Genomic DNA, 19,955 nt, shown 5'->3' with positions numbered 1-19,955 from the left:
CTCGGCTCACTGCAAGCTCTGCCTCCCGGGTTCACGCCATTCTCCTGCCTCAGCATCCCGAGTAGCTGGGACTACAGGTGCCCGCCACCACGCCTGGCTAATTTTTTGTATTTTTAGTAGAGACGGGGTTTCACCATGTTAGTCTCGATCTCCTGACCTCATGATCTGCCCATCTCGGCCTCCCAAAGTGCTGGGATTATTGGCGTGAGCCACCGCGCCTCCCGGTAGAATTTTTAAAGAAGCAATAAGGGCTCTGACAATACCTATGGGACTTTTTTCAAATTATTCAGTTATTGGCAGCTGGGTAAAGAGGGACAGGAATGTCTGATTTAGGTAAATACCTCTCACAAGTGGAGTAGGGGCGTAGCTCCTAGAGAACAGTGCTGATTCCTTGGACTTGTGTGGCCTGGCCACCTGAGAGGTAGGTAGGAAGGTGTGTCTTGGCCATGTCCTGGGGCCTCTGTAAACCTGAGAGGATGGAGGAAGCTCTACTTTTTCTGACGATGCTGTTGGTGATAATGAAGTAGGCTATGAGAGCCCATCTTCCATTAATTCAGATGTTCCTATACAGTTGGCCCTCTGTAAATGGGATTCCACATTTGTAGATTCAGCCAACTGTGGGTAAAAATACTTGAAAAGAAACAAAAGTGTGTGTACTGAACATGTACATACTTTTTTCTTGCCATTATTCCCTAAACATAATAGTTTAACAACTATTTATGTAATATTTACATTGTATTAGGTATTTAGTAATCTAGAGATGGTTTTAAAGCAGGGGTCCCCAGGCCGTGGACTGGTACCCGTCTGTGGCCCGTTAGGAACTGGGCTGTACAGCAGGAGGTGAGCTCCGCCTCCTGTCAGATTGGCAGCAGCATTAGATTCTCACGGGAGCGTGAACCCTATTGTAAGCTGCACACGTGAGGGATCTAGGTTGCACACTCCTTAAAAGAATCTTTTTTTTTTGGAGACGGAGTCTCGTCTCACTGTGTTGCCTAGGCTGGAGTGCAGTGGCATGATCCTGGCTCACCTCAACCTCTGCCTCCCGGGTTCAAGTGATTCTCCTGCCTCAGCTTCCTGAGTAGCTGGGATTACAGGCACCTGCCTCCACACCCAGCTAATTTTTGTATTTTTAGTAGAAACAGGGTTTTACCATGTTGGCCAGACTGGTCTCGAATTCCTGACCTCAAGTGATCTGCCTGCCTTGGCCTCCCAAAGTGCTGGGATTACAGGTATGAGCCACCATGCCCGGCCATCCTTATGAGAATCTAACTAATGCCTGATGATCTGAGGTGGAACAGTTTCATCCTGAAACCATGTACCCTCTCCCCTCTTTGTGGAAAAACTGTCTTCCACAAAACCAGTCCCTGGTGCAAAAAAGTTGGAGACTGCTGGTTTAAAGTATATGGGAGAATGTGTATACGTTATGTAATAGTGTACCATTTTATATCAGGGACTTGAGTCTTTGTGGATTTTGGTATCTGTTGGGGGTCCTGGAACTAATCCTCCGTGGATATGGAGGAACAACTGTATATATGGTCTCAGTAATAAATATGTATCTCAGATACCCTCTGTATTAAGAAAAAAAAAGATGGGAATTTCTTGGTTCATATAACTGAATAGTTCCGAAATTTGGGAAGGTCTGCCTGACTTAGGGCTTAGGTCATGAGACTACAGTTCTTTCTTGGCTTTGACTTTTGTTTTTTGTCGTTGTTGACTCTGTTCTTTGTAGGCTCTTCTCCAAGATGGCTTCCAACAAGTCCTTGGGCAAACATTTTTCCAGATTTAGACCTAAGGGGAGAAGAGTGAGCATTCTTGTCCTAGCATTGCAGGAAACCTGAGATTTTCACTGTGACTGCACTGATTGTGGCCGTGTATCTAACCCTGTACTGGTCACTATGTCTAGGGAGATGTACCTTGGTCAGGCCAGGGTCACAAGCAGCTTGAGTCAGCTTCCTCCAGTGTACTTGGTAGTTCTCAGAGAAGAGTTGGTGTGAAGTTCCCAAGAGAAGGGTGAATTGACCCTGGGTGGCAAAAACAACATAGCATCTACTCTAGTGGGATAAAGTAAGATGGTAAGGCATGGTGTTCAGGGTATTTCTGAGTTTGGTTTGATTCACAAAATAGATTGTGAACACTGTAATTGCCCTTAATTTTAGTTAACCTATATAAATGTAAATCTGTGAGGTGTCACTACATTCTGCTAAAGCTTTGATGGGCTCCTGCCATATTCTGGTTTGGCTTTTGTATTAAAGAGCCATTGTTTTGGTTTCACTGTATACAGGTAGACTTTTGTTTTAATGAATAGAGGTATAATCTGTTTTGAACAGGAAAAGCTGCTTTTGTATTCTGGATAAAGTTCATACTAGTGGGATTTCACCTATGAAACTAAACAAATCTTTGAAAAATTTAAAAACCATATGTATTTACACAGTGTCCATTCAGTAGAAGTCGTTTAAATAAAGGCGTCTGCCAATATATGAATATTTAGAGCTGTATTTTATTATTTTACTTTTTTTGAGACAGGGTCTCGCTCTGTCACCTAGGCTGGAGTGCAGTGGTGTGAAGACAGTTCACTGCAGTCTCCACCTCACAGGCTCAAGAGATCCTCCCACCTCAGCTTCCTGAGTAGTTGGGACCACAGGTGTGCACCACTACACCTGGCTTGCTTGCTTGCTTATTTATTGATTTGAGATGGGAGTCTCACTATGTTGCCTAGGCTGGTCTTGAACTCCTGGGCTCAGTCCTCCAACCTTGGCCTCCCAAAATGCTGGGTTTACAGGCTTGAACCACTGTACGTGGCCTTGAATCTGTGTTTTAATACTATGCTTACTTGGCTGTGGTGTTGTGAAAAGATCACTGAAAATGGAGTCAGAGGCCTGATTTGAGCCTGTCGTTTGTTGTGGGGGAAGGAGGTCAGGGGAGCTAACATCTAAAGGCTCACTATATGCCAGGCACAGAACCAAGTGTGTTTGCATGTATATTTCGTTTTTGTTGCCAGACTTTGAGGTAGGTTTTATGGATAAGGTCTTTAAGGCAATATCAGCTTCCTTTTAAAAAAGAAATTCCAGAAACTGAGTTTTAGGCTCAAGATCTCTAACTGGTAGTAGGGACAACTGAACCACAGGGTCCTAACTGACCCTGCGATTTATCTCCTTTTGCGGGGGGTTTCTTGATAATAGGGTGCACTTTACCTCATTTTTTGGCTCAAGCATGGATAGGCCACCCTTCCTTTTCATACCTATAGCTAAGCTTTACAAATGATATGCTGATAAGATACAAGCTACTCGTTATTCATGTGGGTTAATAGACCTGTTTGTTTGCTTGTTTTTAAGTCTATAGCCGCCCCACCCCCAATCTACAATTTCACCTTCTAAGGTTTTAGTTACTCAGTCAAACTGCAGTCTGAAAATGTTACGATATTTTGAGAGAGAGAAGACTCTAGCTACGTAACTTTTGTAACAATATATTGTTATAATTGTTCATTTTACCATTAGTTATTGCTGTCAATCTCTTACTGTGCCTTATTTATAAATTAAACTTCATGGGTATGTACGTATGGGAAAAAACATGGTATATTTAGAGTTTAGTACTATCTGCAGCTTTAGGCATCCACTGTGGGGTTGGCGGGGGGCGGTCTTGGGAGATAAGCGGGGACTACTGTACAATTATCAGGCACACACAGGCTCTGGGATTTTACAAATGAGTAAAAGTGGTTCTTGCTATTGAAGCACTTACAGTGGGAATAGAGTGAAATACATGAAAATGTGATTTTAATATGTTATAAATGCTATGATGGTGGGAGTTTGTTTTGTGTAAAACATCCTTTTAATTGGTACTTTAAATTTTAATATTCTTTCACAGGTCTACCTATTTAGTCTTACACTTTCAAAGAACTACCTGGACGCTGTAGATTTGTCATGATATACTTTATTAGGTATGTTATTAATGGTAGAAACAGCATGGAAAGTCTTCCAGAATATTAGACAAGGACAGTTCTAGTACTAAAACATAAAATGCTAACTAATGTCTTCATCAAGACATAAAATATGTATCTTAAAAAATAAATTGTAGGCCAGGCGCAGTGGCTCACACCTGTAATCCCAGCACTTTGGGAGGCTGAGGCAGGTGGATCACAAGGTCAGGAGATTGAGACCATCCTGGCTAACACGGTGAAACCCTGTCTCTACTAAAAATACAAAAAATTAGCCTGGCGTGGTGGCGGGCACCGGTAGTCCCACCTACTTGGGAGGCTGAGGCAGGAGAATGGCGTGAACCCGGGAGGCAGAGCTTGCAGTGAGCGGAGATTGCACCACCGCACTCCAGCTTGGGGGACAGAGTGAGACTCCATCTCAAAAAAAAAAGAAATTGTAATAACACCCACATTATACATCAGTGAAAACTAAACACGTTACTACCCTAGGCCTTATTGCACAGGGGTGCTACCTCCAAGGAGAAATTTGTCTAGGCAGCAGATGGACTAGAGGTGATTAGCCTATGAGCGAATGAGGCTACAGATCATTCCTTTTTATCTGATTCCTTTTCTTTCTAGTTCCTAGGCCTTGGAAGCGCTAAGTGGTCTTAAGTAATTTGCATAGAATTAGTTGAGTTCATCTGTTAACTAACTAGCAGATAGGAAGAAAACTATTGTCATGAAATTATTTAAAAAATAATAATGCTCCAGTTTCTCCTCATCTTTGATGTCCTTTGGTCCTACCTCACTGCCTTCCTAACACCATTTTCTGCTTTACCTCAAAGCTGGGGTCATCTTGAGTTTAGCCTTCTTAATCCGAGTGACTGTCAGCTTTATTCCACGTTAGCAACTCGCAGGCAAGGCCACGCTTGGAAACTTTTCACTTGGAATAGTTCTATCTTGGTGATTTCATCAGCCTTCTTTATGTCAAATACACTCAAATTCCTGCCCATTCTTATCTCTTCGTTCCCTTCAGGTCCTTAGTCCTTTTAATTTGTGACTTTCACTCTCCAGGTCCATTCTTGTTAAATGTCTGCCAGCCAGACTTTAGTTGCCCCCTGTCCAGCTTTCTCTTGCTCAGACCTAAGATTTCTTTAGGTTCTTTCTTTGCCTTTTGAAATCCAGCTCAGCTTTTAAGATTGAGTTCCTTGTTACCTTTCCTGCCATCCTTCTGCAGTTCCTAATATTCTTTTCTTTCTCCCAAAGTGCTTTTGTATAAACAGTCAGCCTTCCATATCCGTGAGTTCCAAATCCATGGATCCTGAATTCGTGGATTTAACCAGCTGCAGATAAAAAATATTCAGAAAAAAAAGATGGTTGCATCTGTACTGAACATGTCTGTACTGTTTTGCTTGTCATTATTTTCTAAACAATACAGTATAACAACTATTTACATGGCATTTACATTGTATTAGGGATTATAAGTAATCTAGAGGTGATTTAAAGTATATGGGAGTCTCTTATATCCCAGGAAGCCAGGTAAAAAAAAAAGTATATGGGAGGCTATGCATAGGTGATATGCAAATATTACACCACTTTATATCACGGACTTTTGAGCATCTGTGGATTTTGGTATCCGAGGGGTGTCTTGGAACCAGTTCCCCAGGGATACTGAAGTATGTCTGTCTATCTCATACTATATTTTTCCCTTTGTCTTAGGTAGACTATCAGCTCCATAGGGGCAAGGATTTAATAATATTTGTATATTCATTTTATTCAAGTTCGTATACACTGCTTGGGTCATAATATTTATTACATGCTTGAGAAAATGAATTTCTTCGCCCCTTTGTTACAGCTCTGAGTAAACAGCCATCTGCCTTCTCTGTCATCTGTTGGTGGTTGAGTATTTCTGTAGAAAGTTACCCATTGGCCTCAGGACTCTTACTCTAAATCTTCTTCTTAGGCAGTTTTCTCTGTGCATGAAGTTTTTATGTAAACAAATAGATGAAGCCTGCCCTACTCATTTATTTGCTCAAGCCAGAAAGTCACCTTCTTCTTCACTTTCCATATTTAAATCATCATTTGGTGGAATTTTGGCCTAAGCAACTCTTGAATTCACGTACTTTTCCCTGTCATTGCCAGTGTGGTGTAGAAGCCTCTGTCACCCCTTGTCGGGATGCTATGCTGCAGCATCATCTAACATGGTTGCAGTTATTCTTTCACTCCCTCACCGCACACCCTTTTACTTAAAACACTAAAAGTGGCTTCTCATTGTTCTTAAGATAAAGCACAAATTGTTAGTGTGGCCTGTAAAGCTTTGCATAGCCTGACAGAGAATGTCCTGCTAATAATTTGAAGGTACAGGATGATTTTAATACTTTAGGAGAAAATGTTCTAGGAAAAGACGCTTGTTTAGACTTAAGGTGAGGACTCTGCAGTATGAATTAGACATCTGGTGAACTATAAGCTGTCCCCGCATTTAAACATAATTGGTTCTGAGAGCCTGCAACTAAAGATAAGGCAGAAGAATTTACTTTGCATTTCCTGCATTCCTCTTTTCGCTTGATAGCAGAAACCCCTCATGTTAATAAAGGTGGCACAAGAGGCAAAAATACAGACTTTATCACAGTGTTTAAGGAGAGGTGCATGGTTAAGTGTGTGGGGAGAGAGTACCTTTGTACATTTTATTATATGGTGAACTATATGTTTTCTACTTTTAGTACTGTTTGTAAATTTTACTTCTTCTTGGATTTACCTTTTTCAGTTATATTATTCCATTATGCCTTGCTACTGTAACAGCTAATTTAATGATGAAAAACAGGATCTGTCTTTATATTTTCTTCCCTCCACAAATGTGGATCTCATAGAGTTAAAAACTAGGTTGTGATATAGTATAGTATACCTAATTCCTGTAATGGGATCATGTTCCTATAATATGGCTGCAATTTAGTGTAGAATTTTTGTAAATAAAAGTGTATTTTAAGTTTAACTTAAACTTTCAATGAAATGTTTTAAGGATTTAACCATGCAGCACAAATGAGCACCTTTCTGTAAATGCCAACAGTGTAATATGTGTCATTTCCTCACTGATTGTTAGTTTGCTGCGGATTAAAACACAGGTGATCATATTCAGGCTGGTTAGATTAGTGATTTTAATATGAAACCATTGCTTTTAGAATAATCATGGGCCAGACTGGGAAGAAATCTGAGAAGGGACCAGTTTGTTGGCGGAAGCGTGTAAAATCAGAGTACATGCGACTGAGACAGCTCAAGAGGTTCAGACGAGCTGATGAAGTAAAGGTATAATTTTATCTTTTGTGAAAATGAATATACAATTAAGGATAGGTTTTTTTTCCCCTCCTAAGTTCAATAAGTTTTTATTTAAAATAATTCTAGCCAAGTTTGTATTTACAATAAGATGAGTGAATACTTGGAAGCTTAGGTTCTTGATCTGTCTTAACATTATACCATGCACATTAATCAGTCTTTGTTTAGTATACTTTTATTTGCATATGCAGCTGCAGAAATGCATCCCTAAATATAAAGGGATGCATTTCATGATTTTGTTTCTAAAGTCATTGTGATAAAAAAAAAAAATACACACACAGTCAACAAAGAAAGGATGGCAATCGTTTCCTGTTCTCTAACCACTTGCAATAAAATAACAGATGTGGTGTTTTTGTATTATTTGAATGTGGGAAACTATAGTGTAAAATCTATATGCACCTAAGAAAATGTTCTTGATATTTTTGAGGATACACTAGATTTTTAACCTGCTTTACAGGTGTTATACATTTTCTAACAATGAACAATTTCTCCTTTCCTCTCCTTCATTTTTTTTTTAAGAGTATGTTTAGTTCCAATCGTCAGAAAATTTTGGAAAGAACGGAAATCTTAAACCAAGAATGGAAACAGCGAAGGATACAGCCTGTGCACATCCTGACTTCTGTGAGCTCATTGCGCGGGACTAGGGAGGTTGGTTAACATAACATGTTGTAGTAATTATCATCACCTTTTGGTTTATGCTATTGGAACATTTGTTTGCTTATTGGGAGGAAATCATTGACCTCAGGGTGTCCATCTTTTTATTGCTATTTCTTTTTAATGTGCAACTGTTAATGGCTGCTGTAGATCACACTATTAGCTATTCCTATAACAGAGTTCTAAGTGTTTGGAATATACTTTGAACTAGGTAGATGCCTAGATTTTATAAGAATGTTGATTTTAAAAAAAAAGCTTTTAAATCAAATACTCTTTAATGTCCTCATCAGATCACTATTTAGAGCAAGGTTTTCTGACTCACTGTTGTAACCCCAATTTGAATTAGCCATGTGGTAAGAAATGTTTTAATATTCATGGACAAGAAAGCTTTTTATTATATATTTTGTTCAAAGGCTAAGCCTCTCTATAAGAATTTTTAAATTTCGTGTTGAGAGATTGGAATTTCTTTTTCTATAGTACTTTCTGAACGAGCTAGCTCTTAATTACTCCAAGAGTTTCCTATTTTCAAAGAAAGGCAGTAAATCTATGGTAGAATCTATAATTAAATATCCCGTTAAAACATGATTGCAGCAAGATGAGAAGAAAATGGCAAAAGTCTAAATAGCTTAGGCATTTCTGTTTTTAAGTGCCTGTGTTGTACAGAAAGACATGGCATAGGATATTTAAAGGGGAGTTGAAGCAAAAGGGGAAAGAGTGAGTTGGAATTAAAATTACACTATGTAGTAGATTGTTTATCTGAATGTCTAAATATGGGAAGCACCTAAACAATGGAATTTGTTTTAAGATAATTTTTCAACGAGTAGCCATTTTTAATATAACATTATTGTAACAAGCAACAATTTGCTATTGTATGAGGCCTTCTGGAGATTGTGTGACATATGAGCTTCAAAGACTTGTCAGTGATATCCCAGTAGCAACAGACATAATCCTAATGCAGATTTTAGTGATATTCTGGTGGTCTTGATGGTGACACTTGGAATGATTCTTAGTCATTTATGCGTTTTGTTAGGTGACACCTCTGTAAAGCTCTGACTTATAATTGTATAAATATTGATTATACACTGACACTTTCCTCCTCATCTGGTACAGGCCAGAGCCTAGATGTTAGAGGTCAGTGGCATGGGGGAAAGGGATTCTTTTTGATGCCCATCAGAACGTTCTTAAAGGGAATAAGGATGGGGCTTTTAAGTAATTGCTTTGAAAGTTTTTATCTGGTGACCTTTTAGAAATGTTGAATTGAAAGAAAAACCTCATTTTCTCTCTGGAGGAATAAATCTTAGAAATTTGGAGAAATTAGGTAGATTCACATGGAAAACTTATTTTTGCCACCCATTATGAATCTCAGAATGCTACCAAAAGCCTAACTTAGGTTTATAATAAAAGTCAACAGCAATAATGAATTGTGTCACTGTGCTAGGTACTTTGTACACATTACCTCTTTTAATCTTCATGATAAGGAAGGAGTATTACACTTTTTTTTTTTAATCCAGGCAAGGAAACTGAGCCTTAGAAGCATTTAGTCAGTTTGCCTGCTCTAATGATCTGATGTGGGCCCAGAAGAGCACACTTTGCTCAGACACATGAAGTATTAGTGAAGTACATTATTGACATACAACTTGAATTGCTGATAGTATATTTGGCATTAAATTTAAGAGTATTGTTTGTTCAAGTGGATATTTACTAATTGAAATTTTCTTTTAATTTTGTCAAATGGAGACAAGTCGTTGAATATAAAGATACCTAATGTTCGTGAGTTTATGTGAAAAATTGTGAGAAATCAGCATTTTAATAAAACAAAATTGTTTTCTAAAGTTAGTACTTCCACAGTACCACACACACACGCAGATTGAGAATAAACATTTTCACAGAATATGGGGGAAAAGGAGGAAAATAATCCCCAGCCTTAGGAATTCAGTTTTTGTTGCATAGAACTCTGACCTGATTAAGGTCAGTCATTTTTTTTGTTGCTGGTGTTGGTAGCTGATCCTGCTTCAGATGATCCATCTATTATTTCCCCTTTCCCCCTTTTTAAACCATCACCACTGACTTTTAGAAGCGAGAGTTTATATCGTTTGTGATAAGCTTCTTGGTGTTATCACAATAAATCGTAAAGCTTTAGGGCTAAAAAGGACTGTAGTGGTCTCATGGTCCAACCTCCTGACTTTTCAGATGAGAATATATCCCTGTTTATTTTTTCTTTCGTTTAAGCATTTCCATCTACATATTATTTCTTTTATATATTTGAAAGATTCTAGTCTGAAGTAGGTCAGGTAGGGAGGAGAAAATAAAAGTGATTCTTGTTTGGCAAAGACTTTCGTAGTGGTAGGCTTGGCAGAATTTCAGACTGCAGTATTGATTCAAACACGTAAAGTCTATAGCATTCAACATTTGAAGTGCCATTATAGCATTGTTTTAATTAACTGCTTGCTTTTATAAGCTAATTATATGTAAGTGCTGGTGTCTTCAATTTAAATCCTCTGCAGCATGACAAATCAATGACAATTTTTAGTTCTTTTGTCAGGTCTTAAACTTATACTCCCATTTGTAGTTGTAGAAGTGGATATACTCAGTTTGAAAATGACTGATTTTCTCCAAGTTATTTTGGTAAAGAATGTCTGACAAAAGTTTACTGAAGTGAGTGCTTTAGATGCTGACTTCAGGTCAGGGAGCTCTGCATTTGAACCCAAAGACCACATCTCTAGTATGTGGTTTTCTTACTGTGTGTGGTTTTGTTTTGTTTTTGTGACAGGGTCTTGCTCTGTTGCCTAGGCTGGAGTGCAGTGGTACAATCACAGCAGCCTTGATCTCCCGGGCTCAGGCGATCCTCTCACCTCAGCCTCCTGAGTAGCTAGGACTACAGTCACACGCCACCACATCGGGCTAATTTTTTTTTTTTTTTGAGACGGAGTTTCGTTCTTGTTGCCCAGGCTGGAGTGCAGTGGTGCAGTCTCGGCTCACTGCAACCTCTGCCTCCCAGGTTCAAGCGATTATCCTGCCTCAGCCTCCTGAGTAGCTGGGATTACAGGCATATGCCACCATGCCCAGCTAGTTTTTGTATTTTTAGTAGAGATGGGGTTTCATCATTTTGGTCAGGCTGGTCTTGAACTCCTGACCTCAGGTGATCCACCCACCTTGGCCTCCCAAAGTGCTGGGATTACAAGTGTGAGCCACCGAGCACATCGGGCTAATTTTTTTGTATTATTTTGTAGAGACAGGGTCATACCATGTTTTCCAGGCTGGTCTTGAACTCCTGGGCTCAAGCAATCCATCTGCCTTGGCCTCCCAAAGTACTGGGATTACAGGTGTGAGTCACCATACCCGTCCCTTAATGTGTTTTTAAGATACTTTAGGGCAACTCTTTTTTTTTTTGTTTTTGAGATTATAGAACCTAAGCATTATTGTTCATAGAATTTTAATACAGAATGTGTTTACTTTTAAAAAACACTTCTGACTTTTTGAAGACAGTGACTATATCTGTTTTACGTTTATTTCTTTTATTCTTAAGTTAATCTTTTAAAGAAGCATCCAGCTTCACACTGTCATTAATCAATACATATAGGTCAAGGGATGTACATTTTATTCCCATAATATGTCACTATTAGTCAAGAAATTGTTACTAGGTGACTTTCATAACTTTGTCTTGTCAACCAGTAATAACTATGTTCTGTAGGTCTTCAAATTGGTAGTTGTATTCTTCATTGTGTCTCTTTTTCCATTTTTAATGAAGAAACTGGTTTAAGAGTTACTCTTGAGGTTCTCATTAATGTATTTCTTTTTCGTACATCTGCCCATTTCTTGCTGATAATCACAAGACACTTCTCCTTCACTGACTTCATATCAAAATGTTTTCTACTGTATGTGTTATGACTGAAAGAGAGGTTTGCTTAGATAATGCCTGTCTTCTGGGCAAATGGTATGATTAGTTTAGTAATTTAATCCATCTTGCCAATATACATTTCTAGATTCCCAGGAGAATATAATGTTCTTGTAAGAGTTTTGTATCTTGTTTACTAATGAAAAGAGAGAATATGGTGTATATTCTTGGGGCTTCAGAATGTTTAATAGAAGCAGCATCAGAAGGGGATCACGGTCCTCATATGAAGAATTTAAAAACTTTTGGACTTTTAAATATTTACAGATTTGCTCTTTGTAGTAATATTTGAAATGATTTTAAGTTCATTGCTTAGCATTTGATATTAGCAGATTTTTTTGGGGGAGAAGCTTCTATCAAAATAATGTGTAAATTATTTTGTATGTTGGCACTTTGGACTTAACATTTTTGTTGAAGGAGAAGAAAAATACCTGTTACATGTAAACACTCGATTGCATTTTTTATTGATTTAGTAATGAAGTTCCTTCAGTTAATTGTAAATGAAAATTTAGTCACTGTTTACAAAGAAAAAAATAATATCCTAGTGTATTTCATGTATAATTTAGTGTACTTTACTCAGATACATTCTTTGAGTGTAGTAACATGGTTTCTTTATACATTGCAGGATTATAGGCCCTATAGGTTTAGATTCTCATGAACCTTTTGAGCAAATATGGCAGAAAGCTGGTCACTTTTCTCATGTCTTTGAATTAAGTGGATGGCTCTTCAAGTGTCTGTCTTACTCTTAGTCTGAACATATACACTCATTCTTATTGCCTCAAGGAAGTGGTCTCTGAGTTGCTTTCTGTAGCTCCTTGCCTCTTTTAACTATTATTGGTATTTACTTGGAGAGTTGAGTCTTGTTAGGTTAACTGTCAGTCGTTCCCACCTGTATAACTTGTAAATCCATGCAGCCTTTGCTTTCTTTCTGGCTTTATTTAGGCTGAAATAGATGTAACATTTCTTAAATGATCATATAAGGATTTTTTTTTTCCTTTTGAGCAGAAACTAATATAAGCATTTTATGCTTTTCCAAAGGGTTAGCTTAAAAAAAAAGGTCATTTGTGATATTTGAGTTCATATAGCATCATATATTAAATACATGTCATTTATTATGTTTATATTTTAAATTTGATTATATATCTTCAGTTTAAAAGGTGAATTTTAAAAAGTCAAATTTAGGCAACTAATAAAACTAGGAGAAGTTGCTTTTCATTTGTAGTTTTTCTCCTAGAATATTGTATATATAGTTTGTGTTTTATAAATTACTGTTATAAAGATCATGTATCTTCCCCAAATGCAAAACTGAGTTCTGACAACTATTTAAAAATAAAACAACAAATCCAGACAAACAAAAGTGCTTGGTTAATCTGGAATGTTAGAAATTGTTTTATTCTCTGAAGAAACAAGAAAATTGCATTAGACCGAGGACTTTTGCCATAATTTAGCTTTATAATAGGGATTGACTTAAATTTACTCCTTAGGATTCTGTCTTACCTTCTCTTAGCAGATTTTATAAAAGAATATCACTTGAGTAACATTTTGGAAAGGCTGGGCAGATTTCATAAGCTACCCAACAAGGCAGTTTTATACTAGCTAATGTGACTACCTGTTGGGCTAATGAAACTAGTTTAAAAGTTTTATCTTTTTCTCTCCACTGAACAGATCATTGTAAAATGATTATTGTAAAAATTTAGATAACACAGAAATAGGTAAAACAGAAAGCAAAAGTCCCTGTAGTCCAACTGCTCTGGCTTTTATTCTTTCAGATTTCATTTTCTATATATACTAGGAGGTTAATAATATTTTATTTTTAAAAATTATTGGCCAGATACACATCCTTTCCATTTTGGGCCATCACTTTACAACCTCTGTCCAGATTTTCATTCTTTTAAAAAATATGTAGTGTTTGACATTATGGATATACCATAATTTATTGCCCCATTCTTGATGGACATTTAGATTTTTAATTTTTACTTTTGCAATCAGTGCTGTACTGAACTTTATATACATCCTTGCATCTTTTGAGTAATTCTGTAGAAGTTCCTACAAATAGAATTATTAGATCAAGATGATATGCATGTTTAAAAATTTAGCAGATATTACCAAATGCACCCTCAAAAGTTTTACATTACACCCCCACCAGCTGTTTATGGAATGTCTGTTTACCTATATTCTCAACACAATATTATCAATCTTAATCTTCAGTCCAATAGGTAAAACATTGTTAGAATTGGTTATACCGTGTCTTAATTATTCAGTGAAGTTAAATGTCAGTTACTGTTTGTTTATATTTGTGAATTGGCTGTTACAGTGTTGGATCTTGTGCAATTAGGTTGGGCTTTTCTTATGATTCATAAGGACTTTTTGTATATTACAAATACTAGTTTTGGCTGGGTGCAGTGGCTCACGCCTGTAATCCCAGCACTTTGGGAGGCCAAGGTGGGCAGACCTTTTGAGATCAGGAATTCTAGACCACCCTGACCAACATGGTGAAAGCCCATCTTTACTAAAAATACAAAAAAATTAGCTGGGCATGGTGGTGTGCGCCTGTAGTCCCAGCTACTTGGGAGGCTGAGGCAGGAGAATGCCTTGAACCCAGGAGGCAGAGGTTTCAGTGAGCCGAGATCACAAGACTCAATCTCAAAAAAACAAAAAACAAAAAAAAATAGTTTTTTTGTCGTATGTTTTGCAGATTCTTCTCCCCCCCCCCCCCATTTTGATGTTATTTCTGGTATATCTTGGTTATACAGTTCTTTTTCTTTTAATTTTTGTCTTTCTTAAAGGTTCCAAAAGTCTTTCTTCACTTCAAGATTATAAATTATCTACCTATCTTTCCTTTAGTTCTCTGTTTTCATTTTTATATTCTAATATCATTTAACCCATCAGGAATTTCCTTTGGTGTAAAGAATGGGTAGGGGATTTGGTTTTTAATTTTGTTCTTTTTAGTTTCCTGGTTGTTTCAACACTATTTACTGAGTAATTAATGAATAGTGAGGAGCAGTTGTAAACTTGTTTTCGAAGATCAGCAGAATCAGCCTTCTTGGTTGGTGGTTCCCTGGGCAGTTCTACCACTCGAGCAAGACCTGAAGTGTTTCCCTTCAGAAACCACAGCCTGTGCCATCTTGCTCACTCACCTTCCTTCCTTCCTTCCTTCCTTCCTTCCTTCCTTCCTTCCTTCCTTATTTGACAGAGTTTTGCTCTATTACCCATGCTGGAGTGCAGTGGCGTCATCTTGTCTCACCTCAACCTCTGCCTCCTGGGTTCAAGCTATTCTTGTGCCTCGGCCTCCAGAGCAGCTGGGACTACAGGCATGCACCACCACACCTGGCTAATTTTTGTATTTTAGTAAAGACAGGGTTTCACCATGTTGACCAGGCTGGTCTTGAACTCCTGACCTCAAGTGATCTGCCCACCTTGGCCTCCCAAAGTGCTGGGATTACAGGCCTGAGCCACTGCGCCTGGTCTTGCCCACTCACTTGAACCTCTACTACTTTGTAGTATTAAACCCAGATCCACTGATTTAAGCAAGGCTTCAAAACAATTTTACTGCCACAGCCTATATAAACTATAGATTTATATAATACTCTCTGTTCCATTTTAGTTGTTTTTTCCCCCAATGACAGAAATTGTTCTTTTTTCTACTCACAGGACTGTTATTGAATTAGAAATTTGAGTTTACATGTGGTGGATGAACATCACTCTTGTTACCTGCTTCATGTACTTTTTTGAGTGCTTACTACCTGTGATGATTATTCTGTTTCTGATCTCCGGTACTTAGCAAAACTGGAGTTTTTCCGCAAAGCTGCAGATGAGGGAATGATTTACCTTAACAGCCCTTCAGGATTTTAACCTAGGATTAAGTAGGTTTGCATGTTTGTGATTCCTTTCATTCAGGGCCCGGCTTCTGAAGGTAGGATGCGAGGAAGAGCTTTAAGGATCTAAATTTCCTCCCAGCCTGAGCAACATAGTGAGATCCCATCTCAATAAAAAATAAAAAAATTAGCCAGATGTGGTGACACGTACTTGTAGTCCCAGCTACTCGGGAGGCTGAGGTGAGATAATCATTTGAGCCCAGGAGTTTGAGGCTGCAGTGAGCCATGATTGCACCACTACACTCTAACCTTGGCAACAAGAGCTAGACCCTGTCTCAAAAAAAAAAAAAAAAAAAAGGAGTCTAAACTTCCTGATACTGTATTCCAAATGTCCTATGTTAAATGCTGTGTTATCATTCCCCGCCCCTTGGAATGTAGAAACCGTTAATTACAGGATAAAAGTGAACTGAGAAGCAAATACCCTTGTGTTGTAGGGTAGAGGTTCTTCACCCAATGTGGAATTGGTCTGTAACAAATACTGAACAACACAAACTGAAATAACTTACAATCTGATATGAATTACTCTTTTTCATTTCTTAACTCCAACACTTGATTAGTTGCTTTCATTAAATACATCTGTGTCAATATCTTAACAGGGTTTTTTCTTCCGTTTCTATTTCTGCCTCTCTCCTGTTGGAGCGACTCATTTCTTTTCAAGTGTCGTCTTCAATCTCCCTTCTCCTATTTTGCCTTCTCAACCTGATAATGAATTCACTTCCATTACTGAGCTTCTCTTTACTTTATCCAAATTTGCTATTTATCTCATTGCAGTTTTTCTTCAGTACTTACTTTGCATAAAAGTAGCCTGAACTTAAATTATATACACGGTCATTTTCACCAGAAGGGCTAGCTAATTTAAAACTTGGGCGTGTTATCTTTTCTTTCCTCAAGTCCTGCAGAATATAGGGTAGTTTCAGAAATCACCCCCAGCTTTTCTCTAGACTTGGTGACAGCTGATGCTTTCTTCTGACTCTTCCTTTCCTGGAGTGCCGACCTTCCTGCACCTTCCTCGCTGTTGTCACATGGAAAGGCTACAGGATGTTAGACAATGTCAACAGTTTACTGTGTCTCTGGCATGAAATAAATGGACCAACCAGTATCTGAGAATATTTTTTACTTGGCTAATTGATTGTATGTTTTCCCCTACTATATGGAAGTTGGACTTAGCCTTTCTCATGTTAAAGATTATGCAGAGGCAGGACGGCCATGGCTGTTGTCTTTGGGATGTCCACTGTAAAATGGGGAGTCATACCTACCTCACAGGGTAGTTGTGAAATTTAAAGAAGCTAACTTTGGTAAAGTCTCTAGCACAGTGCTTGGCACATAGTAGGGTGTGTTAATTTCTTTCCCTTCCCTGCAGGCCATTCACCTGCTCTTCCCTCTACGATTTTCCATAACACAGTTTTTACTTGGAACCAGCCTTCTGCCAAGAGTCTCAGTTTGGTTGTGTACTCCTACAACTACTATTTTTGGCTTGACTTCCCTCTCCAGCTCCCAGTGGTCCAGCCACACAGTCGCCTATTGTACCAGCTGGTTGATGTAAGTCTATCCATCCTCAGAGGAACCTGGTTACTTACCAGTAAGCTGTGTTTCTCTGAAAATGTAGCATCCTTGGTAATGAATCTAGTCCCCCCCATCCCCCTTTTTTTTAAACCATTGATGATGAATCATCTCTAACTTCCTTGTGTGATCCTCAAGTTGGAACTGGAATTAGAGAATCTAATTTGTTGATAAAGGTCTCCTAGTAAGTTCCTGAGTCCAGGACACATGGCTCTGACCAGGTGAAATGTGGAGACCCATGAGGTAAAAATTCTTTTCACTACTCTGAGTGACATGAGACTTAATTATGTAAACTGTCAAGGATGATACATTTTCAAAGAAAAATAAGTTGCTGGTAAGTAACTGGGATTTTTGAGTAATTTTTCTGTAAGTCAATAAATAAGAATCCCACGTTTGTTTTCACCAACAAATGCTTTTGCATTTGAATATTTCATAAATGAAAGGAATATGGTTGTTAGTTACGGTTAATAGTAAAGAATGGGATAGGTTTCTAGATACTAGAAATACAATGAGGTGGGGGTAGACCATCAGTTTTCTAAATAGGTGCTCTCTTAGCTTGAAACAGAAATTGAAGTCTCCATTAGAGAAAATCATCAAGTGTAGTCTGTTCATTCCAGAAACATTTTTTGAGTGCCTACTGTTTTTTTGAGACACTGTGCTGAGTATCGTTTCAAGACAGAGGTGAAGCCACACTTGGCTCAGCTGCTTTTGCCCTCAGAGAGCTTATTTCTTGTCTCTTAGTGACTCTCGCATGACTCAGAACTGAGGCGATGGGATACTGGGGTATGACAGAGGTATGGGACTGGAAGTAGTATGTAGTGCTGCAGCCTGTGCCTTAATATTTTCTGTGCTTCCATAAGTTCTTTCTGTTAATGGGAAAAATCAGCTGACTTCATTCAGAATTTGCAGAGTATTTGCTGTATCACTAGAGCAACCATAGATGAAGCAAAGCCAGTGCTCCTTCTTTGTCATAGTTGAAAACTCATTCTCTAACCCTTATGTGCGACTTTGGAGTTAGGTGTTAAAGCAGGTGAATAAGTCAGAGTCGGAGAGGCAGCCCACTCCCCATTAAGCTTTAAAAGCACTTCTTCCTTCAGAAGCCACAGAATTAATTTATTCCTGCCAAATGTAAAAAAAATCGGATTTTTTTTTTTTTTAAGAAATGAAAATTGTTTTGTACTTTGTCACTGGATAGTATTTGATACTATCAGTATCAGTGATTATATTCAGTATATTCAGTAATTATAAGCACCTCCACCCCCAAATTTACCCAGTTAAGTAGAAAGAAGGAAAGAAGACTTGGTAGTATTAATAAGTTGTTGTTGGAGGAGATGCTCCTATTACATTATGTCTCTATTTTCTTTTTTCTTTTTTTTTTTTTTTTTTTGAGGCGGGGTCTCCCGTTGTCACCCAGGCTGGAGTGCAGTGGTGCTGATCACGACTTACTGCAGCCTTTGTCACCCAGGCTCAAGTGATCCTCCCACCTCAGCCCCTCAAGTAGCTGGGACTACAGGCACGTGCTACCTTGCTGGGCTAATTTTTTGTGTGTTTTTAGTAGAGACAGGGTTTCCCCATGTTGCCCAGGCTGGTCTTGAACTTCTGGGCTCAAGCGATCTGCCCGTCTTGGCCTGCCAAAGTGCTGAGATTATACGCTTGAGCCACTGTGCCCAGCCATGTCTCTGTTTTATATAGTAAATACTGCATGGCTGTAATTGTTATTTTACCCCATGAGCATTGCAAGGGCAAGAACTACAGTGCAGTAATTAATTAAGCTCACGGGTGTTGCAGTCAGACTTTAAATCCAGGTTTTAATCCTGGTTTTGTAATTTGCTACCTTTCTGACTAGACAAATTGTATAACTTCTCTGAACCTCAGTGTCCTCATTTGTGAAGTTTTGATGCTAAAACTACACCATAAGGTTGTAATGAGGAATAATTAAGATAATATATATAAGCACTTAGCACAGTGCCTGCAACATAGTACGTGCTCAATAAATGTTAACTGCTGTTTTTATTGGATTATTGGATGGATGGATGGAGGATTGTATCAGAGGCCAAATAGCAGGAAGGGGAAAGATTGTGGGCTCTGGAGTGTTAGTAAACTGTTCACACCTTCTTGTTTACTCGAGTTAAGAGCCTTATTAGTATTATTACCTTTATCTTTGCCTTTTTGGAAAGCAAATTAATAGATGAATCACTGTCACAGTTCTTCCTAACTACTCCATCCTTAAACCTTTACTTCCACTAAGGAAGGAATTATTTTTGTGCTGCAGTGACTGTGATGATTGAGAGATTATCCCACTGGCCTGATGCAACCCAATGCTGAGGGTCAGGTGTGGCCCATATGCCAGATTTCTACTCTGAATTTCACCACACCTAGTTCTGCTATTTTTAAGACATTTTAAATAAAAAATTTAAACATTTAATATGTATGTGTGTGTATATATATATATATATATGATTTTTCGGTTTCATTTTACTACACTTCTTTTTTGCTCTATTTTCATTGATTGTGGATTATGAATGTATGTCTAGGATATTTTTGAGAAGGCTCTGGAGGACTTACACCTGGGCAGTAGTACTCTTTAAGGAATCTCGGATTCGTAGACAGGGTGGAAAGTGCTGTGGTTATTTGGGCACAGAGTTATACCATATTTCAGAGAATCAAAGATGCAAAATTTTTCACATTTTAACATTGGAAACCAACATGCATCTTAGAATCACTGTGATAAGAATGG

General features: G+C 38.3%; 1 protein-coding gene across 16 annotated transcripts in view; it reads left to right on the top strand.

Moving 5' to 3' along the window:
* Positions 1-19,955, top strand: part of EZH2 (enhancer of zeste 2 polycomb repressive complex 2 subunit) — a 76,168-nt gene that overhangs the window by 29,825 nt on the left and 26,388 nt on the right. For 5 of the 16 annotated variants that reach the window (XM_055115496.2, XM_034965165.3, XM_034965166.3 and 2 more), the window contains exons 2-3: positions 7,087-7,210; positions 7,757-7,885. In XM_055115496.2, the coding sequence (XP_054971471.1) occupies positions 7,094-7,210; positions 7,757-7,885 (246 nt within the window). In that variant the 5' untranslated portion in view covers positions 7,087-7,093. Of the gene's footprint in view, positions 1-3,859; positions 3,935-7,086; positions 7,211-7,756; positions 7,886-17,018; positions 17,198-19,955 lie in introns of those variants that run through there. The other 11 variants (XM_055115498.2, XM_055115499.1, XM_057302779.2 and 8 more) reach the window with 5 other exon arrangements.

The sequence above is a fragment of the Pan paniscus genome, chromosome 6 (genome assembly GCF_029289425.2).
Source record: "Pan paniscus chromosome 6, NHGRI_mPanPan1-v2.0_pri, whole genome shotgun sequence".
Lineage (NCBI taxonomy): Eukaryota > Metazoa > Chordata > Mammalia > Primates > Hominidae > Pan > Pan paniscus.
This window is presented reverse-complemented; position numbering and strand designations above follow the sequence as displayed.